The 20254-nt window shown below is 40.2% G+C and overlaps 1 protein-coding gene across 1 annotated transcript; it reads left to right on the top strand.

Annotated features, from left to right (window-relative positions):
• Positions 1–2051: 2051 nt before the first annotated feature.
• Positions 2052–19024, top strand: AMACR (alpha-methylacyl-CoA racemase). The gene is made up of 5 exons (XM_046000362.1): positions 2052–2391; positions 4470–4613; positions 5946–6106; positions 10367–10553; positions 18565–19024. The coding sequence occupies exons 1-5, from the start codon at positions 2145–2147 to the stop codon at positions 18972–18974; spliced, it is 1149 nt and encodes a 382-aa protein (XP_045856318.1). The 5' UTR covers positions 2052–2144; the 3' UTR covers positions 18975–19024.
• The last annotated feature ends 1230 nt before the right edge of the window (positions 19025–20254 follow it).

The following is a 20254-nucleotide window of genomic DNA, read 5'->3' on the forward strand; positions in this document are numbered from 1 at the left end:
CATCTCTTCCCCTTCAGTAGGCTGCCTTTTTGGTTTGTTGATGGTTTCCTTCACTGTGTGAAAATCGTGACATTTTACTAGCATTTCACTAGCTCTTTAGTTATTCTGAAGTACTGTTTATATGAAAGACAAGATAGATGCTTAATCTTTTTTTCACTTTTATTGATCAATTATTAGAATAATGAGTTAGTGTCCTAGAAATCTTTAGTGATTAATAAGATCTCTTAAAAAGCATTATTATTAACTTATGATTTTTCATATATTGAATATGTTTCAATCCACCAGAGTCATTATTATAATTTAATGGCCCCATCTTAATCATCAGTGGGAGACCCTTAAAGTAAGTATCTCTATTCTTTTGACCCAGAATCAGGCTGGTATAAATCTCTCAGCAGGACAGAGGCCAGTGGAAACTGTGGAGATCTATATCCCAACCAGACTTTCATGCTTTGACCTCGGGGGACTCCAGTGGCCTAAATTCAGTAGCATCAGGCAATTATGTAAGCTATTTGATTAAAGCCAAGAATCTGACTGATCTAAGGGAAAGGGGTAGAAATGGGGAGACAAGTTAGGATAAGATGGAGTACAAAAGCAAGTTCAGAAGAGTGATCGCAATGTAACATCATTTATGTAAATTAAAACTACAGAATATGATATATGTATACAAAATACAGTATATAAATAGTATAGTTACAGCATCAATAGATATAATAGACTGTGGACCATGTATCAAAATCACGGGAGTGCATGTGTTTTGATTGGTGGAGTGAGCGGCAGCAAAGAAATGTAATTTGGGTAGGAGGGAAGGGTAAAGGAGACTTTAGCTATGGAAGATGTTAAAAAGCAGCTGGCTTGTGATCTATTTACTCCCTTTAGTACGTGGATGACTTGAGGGATAAAGAAAAAGGCAGGTGACTCTCCTTGTCAGTTGCACCTTTTGTACCTATTTACCTTGGGTAAATAGATGAATGACTCATCTATTTGATGCATTGGACAGATAGTCCTTTCCTTATGCTAAATAAACCCCAAACCTAAGAAGTAAGATTCCAGAGCTAAGTAACTGCCTGGGATGTAAAAGGAAGTCTGTTAGGTACCTGAAAAACTCATTAGATAAACTGTAGTCACGGGTCAGAGGGTACATTATTTTGCTAGGGCTATAACAAAATATCCTAAGTCTCCCCGCCCCCAACCCTCTTAATAGTTGTATTAGCCTGCTCAGGCTTCCATAATAAGGTACTACAGGCTGGGCAGCTTAAACAACAGAAAGCCATTTTCTTTCAGTTCTAGAGGCTAAAGGCACAAAATCAAGGTATCTGCAAATTTGGTTTCGTCTGAAGCCCTTTTCCTTTGTTGGCAGATAGCCACCTTCTGCTATGTCCTCACAAGGCCATCCCTCAGTCCCTTTCAGTTTTTTAAAATAAAAAAATAAAACAAAGAAGGGGGTAAGGAAGCTTATGTCTGAACAGAGACAGGAACACGGACTAGAGAGGGACAAAGAGGTATTGTATTAATAAAACAAGGAGGCCGTTAGACGGCTGTGGTTCCAGTGTGCTGGCAGCCAACTGAACAAACCAGAATCTAACCCTGTAAAGGCCTCAAAAAAACCTAAGGACAACCCATCACAAACAGCCAAGTAGACCTTAATCTATTGCTCATCAATCATTTACTTGCTTTTCTCTATTAAAGCCTCTCTCCAGCTCCTGTTGGTAGAATGCTCCTAACCACTTCCTTTGTGGTGCTGCTTAATTAGTACAGATATTCTATTCCCCCCCCAAAAAATATATATACATATATATATATATATATATATATACATATATATATATATATATATATATATATATATATATAAATTAAACAAGCCTCAGTTTAACAGAGTCTAGGCAGAAAGGGAGGCAAAAAAAAAAAAAAAAAATCGTATCTCAGTCAGGTGGCAGGCAACGCCTCAAAGGCAAGGAGCCAAGGCAAAGGGAAAGCACCCTTTGGACTAGGCCAGGAGGCGGGGCCGGAATCCGCCCACTGCGCAGACTCCAGGAGGGCCCCGCGCAAGCGCAAGAGGGAGGGACCCCCGGGAGGACAAGCGTCTCCGGCGGTCAGGGCTATAAGTGGGTTCGGACACTTCTGCATTTGGAGACGCGGGAGCCATGGCGCTGCACGGCATCTCGGTGCTAGAGCTTGCCGGCCTGGCCCCGGGCCCGTACTGCGGTATGGTCCTGGCGGACTTCGGGGCGCAGGTGGTGCGTGTGGACCGGCTGGGTGCCCGCAAGGACTTGAGCTTCTTGGCCCGGGGCAAGCGCTCCCTGGCGGTGGACCTGAAGCGGCCGCAGGGGGCGGCTGTGCTGCGGCGTCTGTGCGCCCGGACCGATGTGGTGCTGGAGCCCTTCCGCCACGGTGAGCCCCGGGCGCCTCCGCAGCGCCGCTGGGGGACCAAACGCGGGAAGGTCCCCGCCGAAGGGAGGAGCCGGGCCGGGCCGTTTGAGGCTGCGCCCGCTACACCGCTTCCCTGTTCCTACTCGGACCCGTCCCTGTCAGCGTCTTTCTAGATTTTTCTGTCGCGTTTGCTATTGTTGACCATTCGCCCCTTGAGATGATCGTCCGTACTTGGAATCCTAGATACCGCCGTTGCCCTGGTCTCCTTATACCCATTCCCGGCTCCTTCCCAAATTCCTCGTTTTTCTAATCGCCTCTCTGCATTTGCCTTTCTTTATTATTTGAGGGTCACGAATTCTATGAGAATCTAACGAAAGCCAGAGATTCCCCACCTGGAAAACTGCAGATAGGTACATAGTCGTTTTTCTACAGTTTGGGGGTTTGGGTACCCTCTAAAAGCCATCCTCTGACCCAGGCTAACACTGTTAAATAAATCCTGGCATTCCCGTTCCCAAGTTCCGGCTTTAGATCAATTTAGTTTACACACTGACCCCTAGAGCCACCTTATTCCGAGACTGTTTTCCCCTTTTATAAGCAGATGATGACCAAATCTATAACTGCCTCCCCCTTCTTTGAGAGCCACAGACCGCTGGACTACACAAGCTCTGCACATCTTAGCTGGCTGTCTCCCAGGCATAGCAACTTCCACAAATCCCCAAACAAGCCCATTATCTTACCTCCTAAAATAACATCTCCTCGTTCTATATTGTTTATCTAGTAAATGAAACCAGTAAGCCACCCAGTTGCCTCAATCAGAAGCCTGCACGCCATCCGTGACTCCAAATACTCACTTCATTTGCTTGCAGTTATCAGGAATCCAGACATCCTTCCTTCTTGCTCTCCCTCTGGCTTTCCATACTTGCTGTAGCTTCCTTCACACTGTTGGAACAGCCTTTTCAAAGCCGATGTCTGGGTCTAGCACCACTTGGATCCATTCTCACATAGCTGCTGGGGTAAACTTGCTCAAGTACTAAACCAAAGCTTTGCCTGGTGTATAGCAGGAAGTCAGAAAATGTTTGGTGAATGAATTGAATGCCTGTGGGGCACCAGACATATTAAAGGTGTTCACTCATTTATCCTCACAGCAGATTGGAGGATTATAATAATTTAATAATTAGGATTGTATCACAACTTAATAATGCCCTGTTTAAAGGTGGAGGCTCAATATGGTTGATTCCAGGGTCTTGGAATTAGGGGGAAAATCAAGCCCTGAATACAGGCATAGCTGCTGGGTGAGAGAATTGCGGCTGGTGTTTATTTAAGCAGAGGACTAGAGTTTTTTTGTTTTTTGGTACTTTACATAGCTTTAGGAAGACAAAGACCATAAAATTATTGTATAATCTTTATTATCTTTAGTCCCAGGAGATTTGAAGTGCCAGTTATCTGAATTCTGTGCAAATATGGTACTTATAAGAACTCTTAGAGGCTATTTTAGCAAATCTTTCCATGGATATTTGCTGAGCCTTTTGTGAAGGTGCCTGTGCTAGGTACTGTATGTAGAGGCCCGAGGAAACGTATCAGGCATGAATCCTACCAGAGGATTCTAAGCTGATACCAAAGGTGATGGAATATCTACACACATAGGCACAGCATGAGGTAGAAGGTGGTGGGCAATGACAAAGATACAGAAAAAAAAGATCCTGAAAGGAATAACCGTTTTCGAAAGTGTATTTTTGACCAAATAAAGCTCCAGGGTAACTATTCCAAGAGAACAGACCATGTCTAATAAATGACCAAGGAGAGGATTTGGGGAGTTATAAAGGCACTGACTCAAGGAATGAAAGGCATACTGTGGAGATTGAAGGAACTTGGATATGTCTGAACGGAAAGAAGGAAGGGCTGGAAGGACAAAGTATTCTGGGGCAGACTCATACATTCCAGAAATGGTGGCCTCACTCTTTTTTAATTATTGGAAACACAACAAATGTTATTAGTATGATTTGGAAGAGTGCCGTTTCTTGTTTGCCACAGTGATGGGATTATATGCTCAGTTTCATCCTCTTTTTTTAAAAAAAAATCACTGTTACTTTCCTCTTAAGGTGTCATGGAGAAACTCCAGCTAGGCCCAGAGGTTCTGCAGAAGGAAAATCCAAAGCTTATCTATGCCAGATTGAGTGGATTTGGCCAGTCTGGAAGATTCTCTAGAGTAGCAGGCCATGACATCAACTTTTTGGCTTTGTCAGGTACGTTGAGAAAATAATTTCTCTGTACTTTTTATTTTGGTCCCAGTCAAGATAGACAGTTATACTAATTATGAAGAATTTTCAAAGGTGCAGATTTAAATATTAATGAAAATCAATAAGGGAACTGTGGTCACTCAGAAAGGGTGGGTTTGGCCGGCTCTGTCATTGGAACATGCAACTCTTAATCTCAGGGTTGTGAGTTCAAGCCCCACTTTGCCCATGGAACCTAGTTAAAATTAAAAAGGAGAGGTTGGTTTGTCCTGGAATAGTTATTCTCAACCCCTTTCTCCTTGTCTTCACACATTTGAGGAATAATAAACTCTTGCTAGTAACATTTACTTACCGCATTTGTATAATCAATTCTCAGTCAAGCCCCTACCAGGAAGTAAAGAGACCTGATGGTCCTATAGTTTGAAAATGCTAATATTGTTTAATCCTGACTCCCCTTTCCTTACAACTTCATTGAGAATCATTGCCTGAGTCACTATTTTAGACTTTACTGAATACCTGTAGTTTTCAGGTTGTATTATCACTTTTTTAGAATTTTTACCTATGAGATTGAGTCTTAGAATGACCTAATCCTAAAATCCTAAGAAAGTGTGTGATTTGAGTTTTGAGTCTTGAATATCCTGTGAGAACAAATTGAAAGGTTGAGGAAAAGAGTGAGGATAGAATTGTTTTTTCCAGCTATTTTAAAATGTAGTCACTTTTATTTTTCTTGTGTTTATTTTCTTGTGTCTCTAATAAGAATGACAGTGGATTATCCTGTTGTATAATTGATGAACGAAATTGGTAACAGTAATAATGATAATAATTTTTTCCCTGAAACTCAGTGAGTAAAAACTGAGTAATGAAATTCTGAAAACATTAGTTGGAATAAAGTTTTAGAGAAAAAAAAAAAAGTGAAAAACAAAACAAGGAGCCTTGTTGGGGAGGAAAGCCTGTTTATAGATATGCTGAATGAGTTTAGATTTGGAAAAGCATTATGTTCTAGTATTCACTGTGTCAGCAGCTAGAGAGACTGGTTATTACTCTTTTTTTTAAAATATTTTATTTACTTATTTGACAGAGAGAGATCACAAGTAGATAGGCAGGCAGAGAGAGAGAGAGAGGGAAGCAGACTCCCTGCTGAACAGAGAGCCCGATGGGGGACTCGATCCCAGGACCCTGAGATCATGACCTGAGCCGAAGGCAGTTGCTTAACCCACTGAGCCACCCAGGCGCCCCAGAGACTGGTTATTACTCTTAAGGTGTTCATGTATTTATTTAAAAGAGACATTAAATTTATAGGTACTGTTCCCTGATATATATATATATTTTTAAATGATGTAGGTGTCCTGTCAAAAATTGGCAGAAGTGGTGAGAATCCATTTCCCCCACTGAATCTATTGGCTGACTTCGGTGGTGGTGGCCTCATCTGCACGCTGGGCATCCTGTTGGCTCTATTTGAACGCACACACTCTGGCAAAGGTCAGGTCATTGACGTAAGCATGGTAAGTGTTAATTAGGGGAAGTGATGAACCTCCCAGTTGTTCCTAAGTCTGATGGGCAGCTGCCTCAGATTCTTTTCTGAATAGGACAAGAGAGAGGTGGGATTTAAAGTTGGAACCCATATTACCAAGAACATCCTTGTCTTGAAAATAGCTTCGTATCCTTTACATGTGTCAGGATGTCATCATTGATTATCTGTTTGTGGAATCAATTCTCTGAACTTTTCATGGCTCATCTGATTCCTCTGCTGGCTTCAGCAGTTTTCCCCATGCTATTTCCTGTGCTTCATATGCATTTTTCAAGCAATCTTCATTTGAAACTGGGCTCCGGAAGGCTCCCTTAGCAGATAGAGAAGATTCTTAAGGGTGCGAAAGTAAAATGGGCCAGTCTAGACCTTCCTTCTACGTTTTTTGGGGAGAGACTCCGACATTATGAGTCTTTGCATTTTTTCACTGCCCCGCCTTGAGCACGGGCCTTGTGTTATGCAGAGCACTTCCCCAGTGCAGTTTCTCCTCATCCTCAAATCAGCAGTTTCGCTTGGAATACATTATTTTATTTCTTTTCTTTTCTTTTTTTAAAATTTCTTTTCAGCGTAACAGTATTCATTGTTTTTGCACCACATCCAGTGCTCTATGCAATACGTGCCCTCCCTATTACCCACCACCTGGTTCCTCAACCTCCCACCCCCCACCCCTTCAGAACCCTCAGGTTTTTTCAGAGTCCATAGTCTCTCATGGTTCATCTCCCCTTCCAGTTTCCCTCAACTCCCTTCTCCTCTCCATCTCCCTGTGTCCTCCATGTTCTTTGTTATGCTCCACAAATAAGTGAAACCATATGATACTTGACTCTCTCTGCTTGACTTATTTCACTCAGCATAATCTCTTCCAGTCCCGTCCATGTTGCTACAAAAGTTGGGTATTCATCCTTTCTGATGGAGGCATAATACTCCATCGTGTATATGGACCACATCTTCCTTATCCATTCATCCATTGAAGGGCATCTTGGTTCTTTCCACAGTTTGGTGACCGTGGCCATTGCTGCTATAAACATTGGGGTACAGATGGCTCTTCTTTTCACTACATCTGTATCTTTGGGGTAAATGCCCAGCAGTGCAATTGCAGGGTCATAGGGAAGCTCTATTTTTAATTTCTTGAGGAATCTCCACACTGTTCTCCAAAGTGGCTGCACCAACTTGCATTCCCACCAACAGTGTAAGAGGGTTCCCCTTTCTCCACATCCTCTCCAACACACGTTGTTTCCTGTCTTGCTAATTTTGGCCATTCTAACTAGTGTCAGGTGGTATCTCAATGTGGTTTTAATTTGAATCTCCCTGATGGCTAGTGATGATGAGCATTTTTTCGTGTGTCTGATAGCCATTTGTATGCCTTCATTGGAGAAGTGTCTGTTCATATCTTCTGCCCATTTTTTGATATGATTATCTATTTTGTGTGTGTTGAGTTTGAGGAGTTCTTTATAGATCCTGGATATCAACCTTTTGTCTGTACTGTCATTTGCAAATATCTTCTCCCATTCCGTGGGTTGCCTTTTTGTTTTGTTGACTGTTTCCTTTGCTGTGCAGAAGCTTTTGATCTTGATGAAGTCCCAAAAGTTCATTTTCGCTTTTGTTTCCTTTGCTTTTGGAGACATATCTTGAAAGAAGTTGCTGTGGCTGATATCGAAGAGGTTATTGCCTATGTTCTCCTCTAGGATTCTGATGGATTCCTGTCTCACGTTGAGGTCTTTTATCCATTTCGAGTTTATCTTTGTGTACGGTGTAAGAGAATGGTCGAGTTTCATTCTTCTACATATAGCTGTCCAGTTTTCCCGGCACCATTTATTGAAGAGACTATCTTTTTTCCACTGTATATTTTTTCCTGTTTTGTCGAAGATTATTTGACCATAGAGTTGAGGGTCCATATCTGGGCTTTCTACTCTGTTCCACTGGTCTATGTGTCTGTTTTTATGCCAGTACCACGCTGTCTTGGTGATCACAGCTTTGTAGTAAAGCTTGAAATCAAGTAATGTGATGCCGCCAGTTTTGTTTTTGTTTTTCAACATTTCCTTAGCAATTCAGGGTCTCTTCTGATTCCATACAAATTTTAGGATTCTTTGCGCCAGCTCTTTGAAAAATACCAGTGGAGTTTTGATCGGAATGGCATTAAAAGTATAGATTGCTCTAGGCAGTATAGACATTTTAACAATGTTTATTCTTCCTATCCAAGAGCATGGAATGGTCTTCCATCTTTTTGTGTCTTCTTCAATTTCTTTCATGAGTGTTCTGTAGTTCCTCGAGTACAGATCCTTTACTTCTTTGGTTAGGTTTATTCCCAGGTATCTTATGTTTCCTGGTGCTATAGTAAATAGAATCGATTCTCTAATTTCCCTTTTCTGTACATTGACTTTGTATCCTGCCACGTTACTGAATTGCTGTATGAGTTCTGGTAGTTTGGGGGTGGAGTCTTTTGGATTTTCCATATAAAGAATCATGTCATCTGCAAAGAGAGAGAGTTTGACTTCTTCGTTGCCAATTTGGATACCTTTGGAATACATTATTTTAAAGAGGAGGAAACCGAAGCATGGAAACTTGTCCTTGTCCAAGTTCTCACAGCGCCTTGGAAGGAGCCCAGTCTAGCACCCCTACAGGTTTGCATTTGGACAGGTCTTTGGAGGGAGAATGGAGATGGATGAGGAAGACAAGACTGGGGGCAGAGAGACAGTTCTTGGGTGGTTGCTGAGAGAGAAGTGGGAGCACTAAAGTTGTTGGTGATAGAATGGGTCTGGCTTTAAGGGCTATTTATCTCTGAGATGTAAAATTGCCAGGATTTGATGATGCATTAGCAGTAAGGGGAGAGGGAGGAGTCAAGGCTGACTCCCCCGTTTCTTTTTTTTTTTTTTTCTTTTTGAGATTTATTTATTTAGAGAATGTGTATGTGTGTGCATTTGAGTTAGAGGAGGGGCAGAGGGAGAGGGAGAGATAATCCACTGAGAGGAAGCCCTATGGAGGGTTCCATCCCAGGACCCTGAGATCATGACCGAGCTGAAATCAGGAGTTGGCCGCTTAACCAACTGAGCCCTGTAGGTATCCTGACTCCTCTGTTTCTGGCGTGGGTGACCCGGTGAGATTTTACGTGGATGTATATTCATGTGTGTATGCGTATGTGTCATTATATGTGGTGTCTCATTCTATGTGTGTGTGTGTATATATACATGTACATGTGTATATATAGATAGGGGGACTCTCTAAAATCTTTGTAACCCTGTTTCCAAAGACGCACCTCTTTAGGCCACGTATACAAAATACACTATTTGGTACGTCAGATGTCAGAGCCATAAATTGAGGTGTGCATGAGATTTCAAGTTAAAAAGGAAAATCGGGATATATCCAGAGATATGGTTCGCATTTGTTTCACAGCTAGTAACTGTTAGAAATTCCATAGGCCCACTCCATTCCAACTCTTTGAGACAAGGATGCTTTGATGGCTGCCTCACTGGGGGCCTAGAATCATTAGGATCACAAGGTCATAAGGATAGGGAAGTAGTTTTCTTTGGATAGCCCCATGCATCCAGCCTGTAACAATTACACCTGAGAATATGAATCTGTTACTGTTACTTCAGGACTCAGTGGGAAATGGGCATTCCTCAACTAGTTGTCTGGACTCCAAGAACCCATATATCTGCCACTCATATTGTTGTGTTTATTTTGTAACTTTCTAGTGATTGTTAAAATTAAAATATATTAAATGTTCAAATATAGTTTTGTTGGGGTTGGAGTCAAACTAAAATAAGCTAAATTTAATTGTAATATGATTTACCTTTATAATATGATATTCTTCGTATATCTACATATATGTGTTTATAGGTACTGAGATCAAAAAATAGATATTTTAAAAACCTCTTTGCTTTATTTTTAACTTTTTATCCTGATAGTTTTAAACATATATAATTAAAGGGAGAATATATAATGAACTTCCATGTGCCCTCCCTTGACATAAAAAATTGTCAACATTTGGCAGTTTTATTTGAAGGGGAGAACAAAAGTAGTTCCTTCTAAGTCTTTTCTGAAAAATATCTTCTGACCTGAATAGTGGAGAAACCCTGTATCATAAACTTATTCTAACACACTTTCATGAAATATTGAAGAAGTTTTATTAATTACTAAGAAACATTTTTATACCAATGTTTAAAAAAATCTAAGTGGAAATTAATCATGCTTTTATAGTTTAAGTATTAGATTCATATTGTATCCTGTTTCTTCTTCAAAGGTGGAAGGAGCTGCATACCTGAGTTCTTTTCTGTGGAAATCTCAACAAACAGGACTGTGGGAACAGCCTCGAGGACAGAACTTACTAGATGGTGGAGCACCTTTCTACACAACTTACAAGACGGCAGATGGGGGGTTCATGGCTGTTGGGGCAATAGAGCCCCAGTTCTACAAGCTGCTGATCAAAGGTAAGTAACTGTCATGTGCCTCCCCCATCGCCCCTCTAATGTGGAGCCTTTTGAGTTGTCGTCATCTCCCTCTGGCTTGAGGACAGGAGGCCGTCTCGGTTTCTTTGTTTGAGGCAGGAGTGAACACTGGTGTTCGAGGCCAGGCTGTGAGGAAAGTTCAGGAAACAAGGGCAGAGGCATGTGTGGAAGAAACTCCAGTTTCTCCATGTGCTGCTCTTCCTGATGGTGTCCTACAGGTCTCCGAAGTTCTGTTTTTCTTTTCTTTTTTCTTTCTGCTCCTCAGACTGTATAAGCGGTTCATGTCTCTTTGAGCTCACTGATTCTCTCTCCTGCTAGTTCATGTCTGTTGTTGAGGCCCTCTCATGAAGTTCGTATTTTATTGTACTCTTCAATTCCACAATTTCCTTTTTTTCCCCCAAGATTTTATTTATTTATTTGTCAGAGAGAGAGAGAGAGAGAGAGAGATCGATCACGAGCAGTGGGGAGGGGTAGAGGGAGAAGCAGGCTCCCCCGCTAGTAGTGAGCCAGATACGGGACTCGATCCCTGGACCCTGGGATCATGACCTGAGCTGAAGGCAGATGCTTAACCAATTTCTATTTGGTTGATTTTTCAATAATTTCTGCCTCTTTATTGATATTCTCTTTGATTAGACATTATTCTCAAACTTTCTTTTAATTTTTCAGACATGGTTTCCTTCAGTGATTTGAACATATTTATTTATTTATTTATTTTTTAATTTATTTTTTTGGTGTTCCATTATTCATTTTTTTGTGTGCCACACCCAGTGCTCCATGCAGTACGTGCCCTCCTTAATACCCACCACCAGGCTCACCATCCCCCCACACTCCTCCCCTCGAAAACCCTCAGCTTGTTTCTCAGAGTCCACAGTCTCTCATGCTTTGTCTCCCTTTCCGATTTACCCCAATTCACTTTTCCTTTCCTTCTCCTAAAGTTGGGTATTCATCCTTTCTGATGGCTGCATAATATTCCACTATATATATGGACCATATCTTCTTCATCCATTTGTCTGTTGAAGGGCATCTTGGCTCTTTTCACAGTTTGGTGATTATGGCCATTGCTGCTATGAATATTGGGATACAGATGGCCCTTCTTTTCACTATATCTGTATCTTTGGGGTAAATACACAGTAGAATAATACCTATTCTCCTAACGCTCTTTCAAAAAATAGAAACAGAAGGAAAACTTCCAGACTCTTTCTGTGAAGCCAGAATTACCTTGATCCCCAAACCAGGCAAAGACCCTATCAAAAAGGAGAATTTCAGACCAAAATCCCTGCTGAATATGGATGCCAAGATTCTCAATAAGAGAATCTTGAGATGCCAAGAATCTCAATAAGATCCTAGCTAATAGGATCCAACAGCACCTTAAAAAGATTATCCACCATGACCAGGTGGGATTTATCCCTGGGATACAAGAGTGGTTCAACATTCGCAAATCAATCAATGTTGATTGATTTGATAGAACAAATCATAAGAGAAGAGAGAAGAACCACATGGTCCTCTCAATTGATGCAGAAAAAGCACTTGACAAAATACAGCATCCTTTCCTGTATAAAACTCTTCAGAGTATAGGGATAGAGGGAACATTCCTCAACTTCATAAAATCTATCTATGCAAAACCCACACGAGGGGGTAGGGAAAGCGTGGTTGGGTTATGGACATTGTGGAGGGTATGTGCTATGGTGAGTGCTGTGAAGTGTGTAAACCTGGCGATTCACAGACCTGTACCCCTGGGACTAATAATACATTATATGTTAATGAAAAATTAAAAATTAAATGAATATCATTCTCAATGGGGAAAAACTGACAGCCTTCCCATTGAGATCAGGAACATGACAAGGATGCCCACTCTCACCATTGTTGTTTAACATAGTACTGAAAGTCCTATCAACAACATCGGACAACAAAAAGAATTAAAAGGTATTCAGATTGGCAAAGAAGAAGTCAAACTCTCTTTCTTCACAGATGACATGATACTTTATTCGGAAAACCCAAAAGACTCCACTTCCAAACTACTAGAACTCATACAGCAATTCAGTAATGTGACAGGATACAAAATCAATGTACAGATCAGTTGCTTTCTTAGACACTAACAGTGAAAATATAGAAAGGGAAATTAGAGAACAGATTCCATTTACCTTAGCACCAAGAACCATAAGATACCTTGGAATAAACCTAACCAAAGAAGTAAAGGATCTGTACTCGAGGAACTACAGAACACTCGTGAAAGAAATTGAAGAAGACACAAAAAGATGGAAAAGCATTCCATGCTCCTGGATTGGAAGAATAAACATTGTTAAAATGTCTGTACTGCCCAGAGTGGTCTATACTTTCCATGCCATCCTGATCAAAATTCCAACGGCATTTTTCAATGTGCTGGAACACACAATCCTAAAATTTGTATGGAACCAGAAGAGACCCCGAATCACTAAGGAAATGTTGAAAAAGAAAAACAAAGCTGGCAGTATCATGTTACCTGATTTCAAGCTTTACTACAAAGCTGTGATCACCAAGACAGCATGGTACTGAGCTGTCAAGCTAGCTGATTTAAAGTCTTTTCCAGTAAATCCAATATTTGGCTTTTTTGGGAACAGTTTCTTTCACTGCTTTTTGTCATGTGTATGTGTCATGTTTTCTTTCTTCTTTGGATGCTTCACAAATTTAGTTGTAACTTGATATTTTAAGTAACGTAATGTGGCAACTGTGGACATTAGGTCTCACCTTCCCTTCCCCTCTCCCCAGTCCTGGGTTTGTCGTTTCCACTATTTGTTTATTTAATGACTTTCCTGGACTAAATCTGTATTCTTTGGTACATGAAGCTACTGAAGCCTGTTCAGTTAGCTTGGTGATCAGGTAATGATTGGATAGAGATATCCTTAAATGCTTTGAACCAGTTAATTTCCCATCTTTTTCTGAAGTGCTCTGTGCCTTCGCGTTTTGCTTATATGGGGACTCAGGGTCGCCAGAGGTGAAACACTAGGACCTTCTCAGATCTTTCCTGGGCATGCTCACAGCCTTACACATGTGCTTTCTAAATTCTCAGGAATGTGTTGGAACATCTCAAAGCCCCTCATGTATATCCTATTCCCCACTTTTGTTTAAGTTTGTCAGCTTCTTTTTAGTCCCAACAGGGAATACCACCTCAGATAGCTATGATATTAAACAGCTGCCTCTGATTTTTTTGACATGTGTCAAAAATGTTCTAGGAATAGGGCATTGTGAGCTCTAAGTCAGATCAATTGAAGACAATCCCTGAGAATGGAGCCTTTCAGGGAGCTGCTAGACAAATAGCAGTTCCCTGGGGATGGGATTTTGGGGAAGCTCTCAACTCAATTGCTTCTTACCATGACTGTTAGTTAATACAGCAGTGTGGTTGGAAGCCTGTTGGTTTTGATGGCTACCCCTGAGCTGGAGAGAGAGGGATGAAATTTGTGCAAGTTATATACCACAAGTCTCACTGATCTTACTGAGATGCAGTTGTTTTTCTTGAATAAATGCTCTTTGGATTATTGTAAACTTTTAATTTCCAGAGTTACGAAAAGGGACATTCTGATCATTTAGGCGAAGGTTCTTGCTGCTTTTATGCAAGAACAGTTTTTTGAAGGTTCTGACTCTGCCATTCCAGAAGTTAACTTCTCTCCTTGGTGTATCTTGTTGTTATCTTAAAACATATGTGTTTGGCATGATCATTTCCAACATGCACACTCCACCACAATGAATGAATTTTTCTGGAAATACTGAAAATGAAATAAGATGTTTTTCTAGCAGGCTAATTGTTCCAGCCCTTCGTCTTCTGACCACGTTCTAGATTTTCTAAATCTAAACTCTGTAACCACCCTGATTTTTTTTTTTTTTTCTGATTTTTTTTTTATAGCCTCTTCTATTTGCATCCACAGCCTTTTATGGTATCTTTAACCTCCTCTCTCCCTGCAGAGTTCACTAGGGATCCTTAGTTGATAGGTGGTTTCTGGTTCAGGCTGACTTAGCATGTTAAATCAGCTTTGGCTAATCTACACAGACCATGCAAAAATACCTCAGCATTTTCTTTCTTTTACAGTATTTATTTACAAAAATAGTACTTTTACCAATCACATATATATTACTTCTCTCTCAGGTCTAACTGGACAAATGGCCACATCTATGATTTTTTTTAGGTAGTATTAACTATATACCTCATTTATTTTACCTTATATTTGAGATCTTCAAGACCATACTTCAGTTGAACTCCTCAGTATCTGAACATAAGTACATAAGGTTTTGGGAAGGTACAAATTCTACTATAGTAGGACCCTGTCTTTCTGGGGCAAAGAAATCTGAAAACTCCAAATTTTACGATTTTTTGGGATAACAAGACTCTTGTAGTGTAATCAATAAGCAATAAAGAGGGGCGCCTGGGTGGCTCAGTGGGTTAAGCCGCTGCCTTCGGCCCAGGTCATGATCTCAGGGTCTTGGGATCGAGTCCCACATCGGGCTCTCTGCTCAGCAGGGAGCCTGCTTCCCCCTCTCTCTCTCTGCCTGCCTTTCTGCCTACTTGTGATCTCTCTCTGACAAAAAAAAAAAAAATTAAAAAAAAAATAAGCAATAAAGAATTTTTAAAAATTTTTAAATTTCAAAATATTATTAAAAGGAAAGCAGACAACAAGAAGTATTGTCAAGGTTGTGGGAGAAACTGCAGGCCTATGCCTTAGTGATGGGAATAGAAAATTGTGCAGCTGCTGTGGAAAGCTGTATGGCAGTTCCTCAGAAACCTAAAGCAGAATTACTACAAATTTTATGCTGTGACAATTTTTTAAAAAATGAAAAATAATTCAAAATAATGCATGTTTTAGAAAAAAGTGTGGTACAGAATTGGTCAATTAAGAAGTAAAGATTCTCCCCTGTTCTTCCACTTTGGAAAAGTTTGGGATGTGGCTTTCATGAACTTTTTCTGTGTGCTTATCAACACAATTTTTTTATTTATTTATAAATTATATTTATATACAGTATATAATTATGTAAATTTTTAGTTAGTAGCTATCTTGTTTTATTCAACAATATATTAAAGATATCCTTTCTTGTCAATACAAAAAATTTGCCTCATGCTCTATGTAGCAGCCCTATGATAGTCTATGGTGTACCTGTGCTAAAACGTAACGACCTTTTTTTTTTGAAGATTTTGTTTATTTATTTGACAGACAGAGATCACAAGTAGGCAGAGAAGCAGGCAGAGAGAGAGAGGAGGAAGCAGGCTCCCTGCTGAGCAGAGAGCCCTATGCGGGGCTCGATCCCAAGACCCTGGGATCATGACCTGAGCCGAAGGCAGAGGCTTTAACCCACTGAGCCACCCAGGCACCCCAAATATAACCACTTCTTTTTTTTTTAATGTCACTTTTTTGTTGGTTTTTTTTAGATTTTTAAATTTATTCATGTGACAGACAGAGATCACAAGTAGGCAGAGAGTCAGGCAGAGAGAGAGGAAGGGAAACAGGCTCCCTGCTGAGCAGAGAGCTCGATCCCAGGACCCTGAGACCATGACCTGAGCTGAAGACAGAGGCTTCAACCCACTGAGCCACCTAGGCACCCCCAAATGTAACCACTTCTTAATTCAAGTTCATTTACATTATTCTGCAGTTTTGTATTATAACACATCATGTTTGTTTTTTATTAATAAACATTAATCTCATAAAACATTGCGCAATCACAACATGGATTTTTGACTACTTAATATTTGCCAAATATTGTGCCATAGAGAAGTAAAGTGTATGACATTTACTTAAAGTGGTAAGTATTTTGTATAATTGCCTGTGGTTATGTATATGTGTATATGTGTACACATATATGTAAGGTAGCCTTTTGGAAATTAAAACAGTTGTTCCAAGTTTTAAATAGTGTCTGAATCTACAGACCAGTCCTTGAAACATTTTGCTTAAAATATGAGAAATTTAATACGGGTTATGCTATAAAAACTAGCTGCAGCCTACAATTGTACTTATGTGGTGGAATGGTATTAGATTAGGAATATCAAGAGCACAGCAGACAACCTATCCTGAATCATTGGTGGCTAATCCTAGGGCCTTGATCAGGTTCATGGGCAGGATGGGAAACTGGGGGCTGAGAAAGAATGAGAATGAGAAGACAGTGGAAGAGCTGGGGTGTCAGAGTTGGGGGAGGAGCCGAGGTCTTTTGATTTCTAGTGTTTTTCTAGTGTACAGACTATAACCTTTGAGACCATTGATCTCAAATATAATGTCTGTTACTGAGAGAACATATTGGATCCAATTTTATTTAGGGTTAGGATTCTTATCACATTCTGATTAAACAAACTTGTTTAAAAAGCATGCAGATATGTTTCTAGCAATAGCTATGCTCTATATCACTATTCTTGGCTAACTGGTCATTTCATTTGTTTTTCAATCTCAGAGTTTGGGACAGTCAGGAAAAAGAAAGCTAAGTAAAAGACATCCTTAGGAACTTTTTTTTTTTTTTTTTGGTAGATTACAGTGATAAACCTGCAGTTATGGTTCCATATTTTTGCTGGTATTTGAGTGGGACAAGTGACTACAGAGAAAAATTTATTTGTATATCCCACAGGTGACTTTTCACAGCTGTCCAGAACTATATGAGTTCTCCTTATTTCCTTTTATACCTCAGAACCCTAAGAATGGCCTGCAGTATCCATGTCTTCTTACCTCTTGAGGGATTTTCCTCTTCAAAGCAGTTTACAGTTAGTCATTGTTCTTCTACATGATAGGGAAGGGGAGGATGATAAAAGTGACAAGTATTAGATTAACTTGGCTAAACTTACACAAAATAACATGCATAAGAAGGAGGGCCTTTCATTATTATTTCACTCTCACCATCTACATTTAAAAACCCTCTTCCATGAGGGAGTAAAAATGACATTTACACCAAATCCTAGTAAAGGGGCCTTTGGGTATAATTTGATCAGCCTTGGAGTTCAGGTGCATCTTTCTATAAAGGTGGCACAGATCAGGTCACAGGCCCAGAAGCCATCCTTTCTGTTAAATCCTGAGCTGGATGCTTTCATCTTCTCTGTACAGTGTATTGATGTGCCCTTCAAGGTCTCCTTCGTGCCTGACACACAAGTCTATGTGCCCCACTCATGATCTGGCTGGGTGATCACTTTGTCATGTTTGCTGTAGGAACAGTTTGTTGCATGTGTCTTTGGTTACCTTACAAATCCTTTGTTTCTAGTTCACAGCAGTGTTCTAACAGCTTAATGAGTCAAACGTCACTATCCTACTACAGTTCTTTTATTGGACCAAAATAAAGAGAGGTGAATATTACATATAAAATTGCAATTTTGAAAAAAAAAAAAAATTTGGAAGGGGAGGCGAACCATAAGAGACTATGAACTCTGAAAAACAACCTGAGGGTTTTGAAGGGTCAGGGGTGGGAGGTTGGGGGAACAGGTGGTGGGTAATGTGGAGGGCACGTTTTGCATGGAGCACTGGGTGTTGTGCAAAAAGAATGAATACTGTTACGCTGAAAAAATAAATAAAATGGAAGAAAAAAAATTGCAATTTTGAATTTAATCATTTATCTTTAGGTTTCTTAAAAAGTGGGATTATCATGTGTAAAGTTGTTTAAATTTTATCTTTCATAGGGTTTGGGTATACTATATGAAATGTGGGGTTATTTGAATTCAGTATGACAGATAATAACATCATGAGGAAATTTCTTATTAAAAACTTATTCAGGGTAAAAAACCAATTTCTGGAAACTAGACCTTTACAAATAGACTACTTCTGATGAAGTATAAATAATAAAATCTTGGCTGTGGGAAGTCTCTTTGGAGTCCTACTAGCCGCTTACCTCTAGCCATTGTCTCCAACTTCAAGTTGAATTTGAATTTCTTCCCTTGACCCAGCTGAGAAACTTACAGAACATCCTGTTAGGGACAGTATGGTAAGGTCAAAATGCATTTTTCACTGATTATAAGAACTCCACCCAAAGCATAATAATGTAAGAAATTGTGTTTTTATCTCAGGACTTGGGCTAAAGTCTGATGACCTTCCTCATCAGATGAGCATGAGAGATTGGCCAGAAATGAAGAAGAGATTTGCAGATGTATTTGCAAAGAAGACAAAGGCAGAGTGGTGTCAGATCTTCGATGGCACAGATGCATGTGTGACCCCAGTTCTGACGTTTGAAGAGGCTGCCCACCACGATCATAACAAAGAACGGGGCTCGTTTCTCACTGATGGGGAGCAGGGTGTGAGTCCCCGCCCTGCACCGCTGCTGTCAGACACCCCAGCTATCCCTTCGTCCAGAAGGGATCCTTTTGTAGGAGAACATACTGAAGAGATACTTCGAGAATTTGGGTTCAGCCAGGAAGAGATCAATCAGCTTACCTTAGATAAAATTATTGAAAGTAATAAGCCAAGAGCTAATCTCTAAGTTCCAGGCCTCCTAGCTCAAATGAATTTGAATATTACATGTTCAATATAGAATAATACATAAAATCCTAAGTATGGAAACATGAAGGAACAGTGGATCAACTGTTCTAATCAAGAAACAAGACTGACTACTGATTACTGATTGATTTCTGAAAATGGTGAACATCATAGCTTTTGATTTAGGAATGTTTTCAGTTTACCACTATTAAATGGTGACAGTTTTTCTGCCTTTCAATTTGATAGATTATATTTTTAATATTAAAATGTTAATTGTGTACCTGGGTGGCTCAGTCAGTTAAGCGTCTGCCTTTGGCTCAGGTCATGATCCTGGGGTCAAGCCTCACCCACATCAGGCTCTCTGCTCAACAGGGAGCCTGCTTCTTCCCCTCTCTATGCGCACACATGCCTACACGCACGAGCTCATACTTGCTCACTCACTCGCTCTCTCTCGGCTCATTCTCTCTTGCTTTTTCTCAAATAAAATCTTTAAAAAAAATAAAATGTAAACAATGTACCTTAAATGAATAAATATAATGCTTTTTATTAAATAAAGCCTTTTCTCCCCTAAAGTTTACTTATGCTTTTAAGTTTGTGAAAAGCTTTTAAGAAAGTCTTTTAAATAGCTCTTAAAAACCATTTTGTGGCTCATTGAAATAACTTTGTCTCTACTATTTACCAAAATGAAGTATTTAGATAGAAAAGTCTGATCCTCTTTATGTGATAAGAAAATCATTCAGCCAGTCTCTTTGAATTGGAATTTTAGAAAATGTTCTTGAGATTTCTTTCATATAATCCCCACTCTCCATCTAGACCACCATACTGAGAGTCTGGCTCCTCTGTGTGGCTGCCTCTTAGCATCACCCACCCATGTCTCTTAGTAAATTACCATCCATTTGGAAGTCCTTCTAGACTCTTCCTCCTCTTACCAGTCTCCAGCCTCCATTCCCATCATGTCCGCCTCTGCCCCAGTAGACCCATGACTTATCCCTCAGTTCACCTTCAGACCCCCTGCCCAAATGGTCACCTTAAGGAGCACCCTTTCCTGACCCCTCCCTAGAATGACAGCCACTTCATCATTCACTCTCTCCTCGCCCATTTTGTTTTCCTTCACATCATATATCATTAATGACATTATACTGAATAGCCCCAGCCCTCTTAACCAACTGCCTCTTTACCAAGGCACATTAGAATGAAAGCTTTATGAAGGACTTTGTGGGTTTTGGTCACTGCTAAATCCCCAGTTCCAAGAACAGTGCCTAGCCCATAGTGGAAACTTCGTAA

Source organism: Meles meles, chromosome 3, assembly GCF_922984935.1.
Source record: "Meles meles chromosome 3, mMelMel3.1 paternal haplotype, whole genome shotgun sequence".
NCBI lineage: Eukaryota > Metazoa > Chordata > Mammalia > Carnivora > Mustelidae > Meles > Meles meles.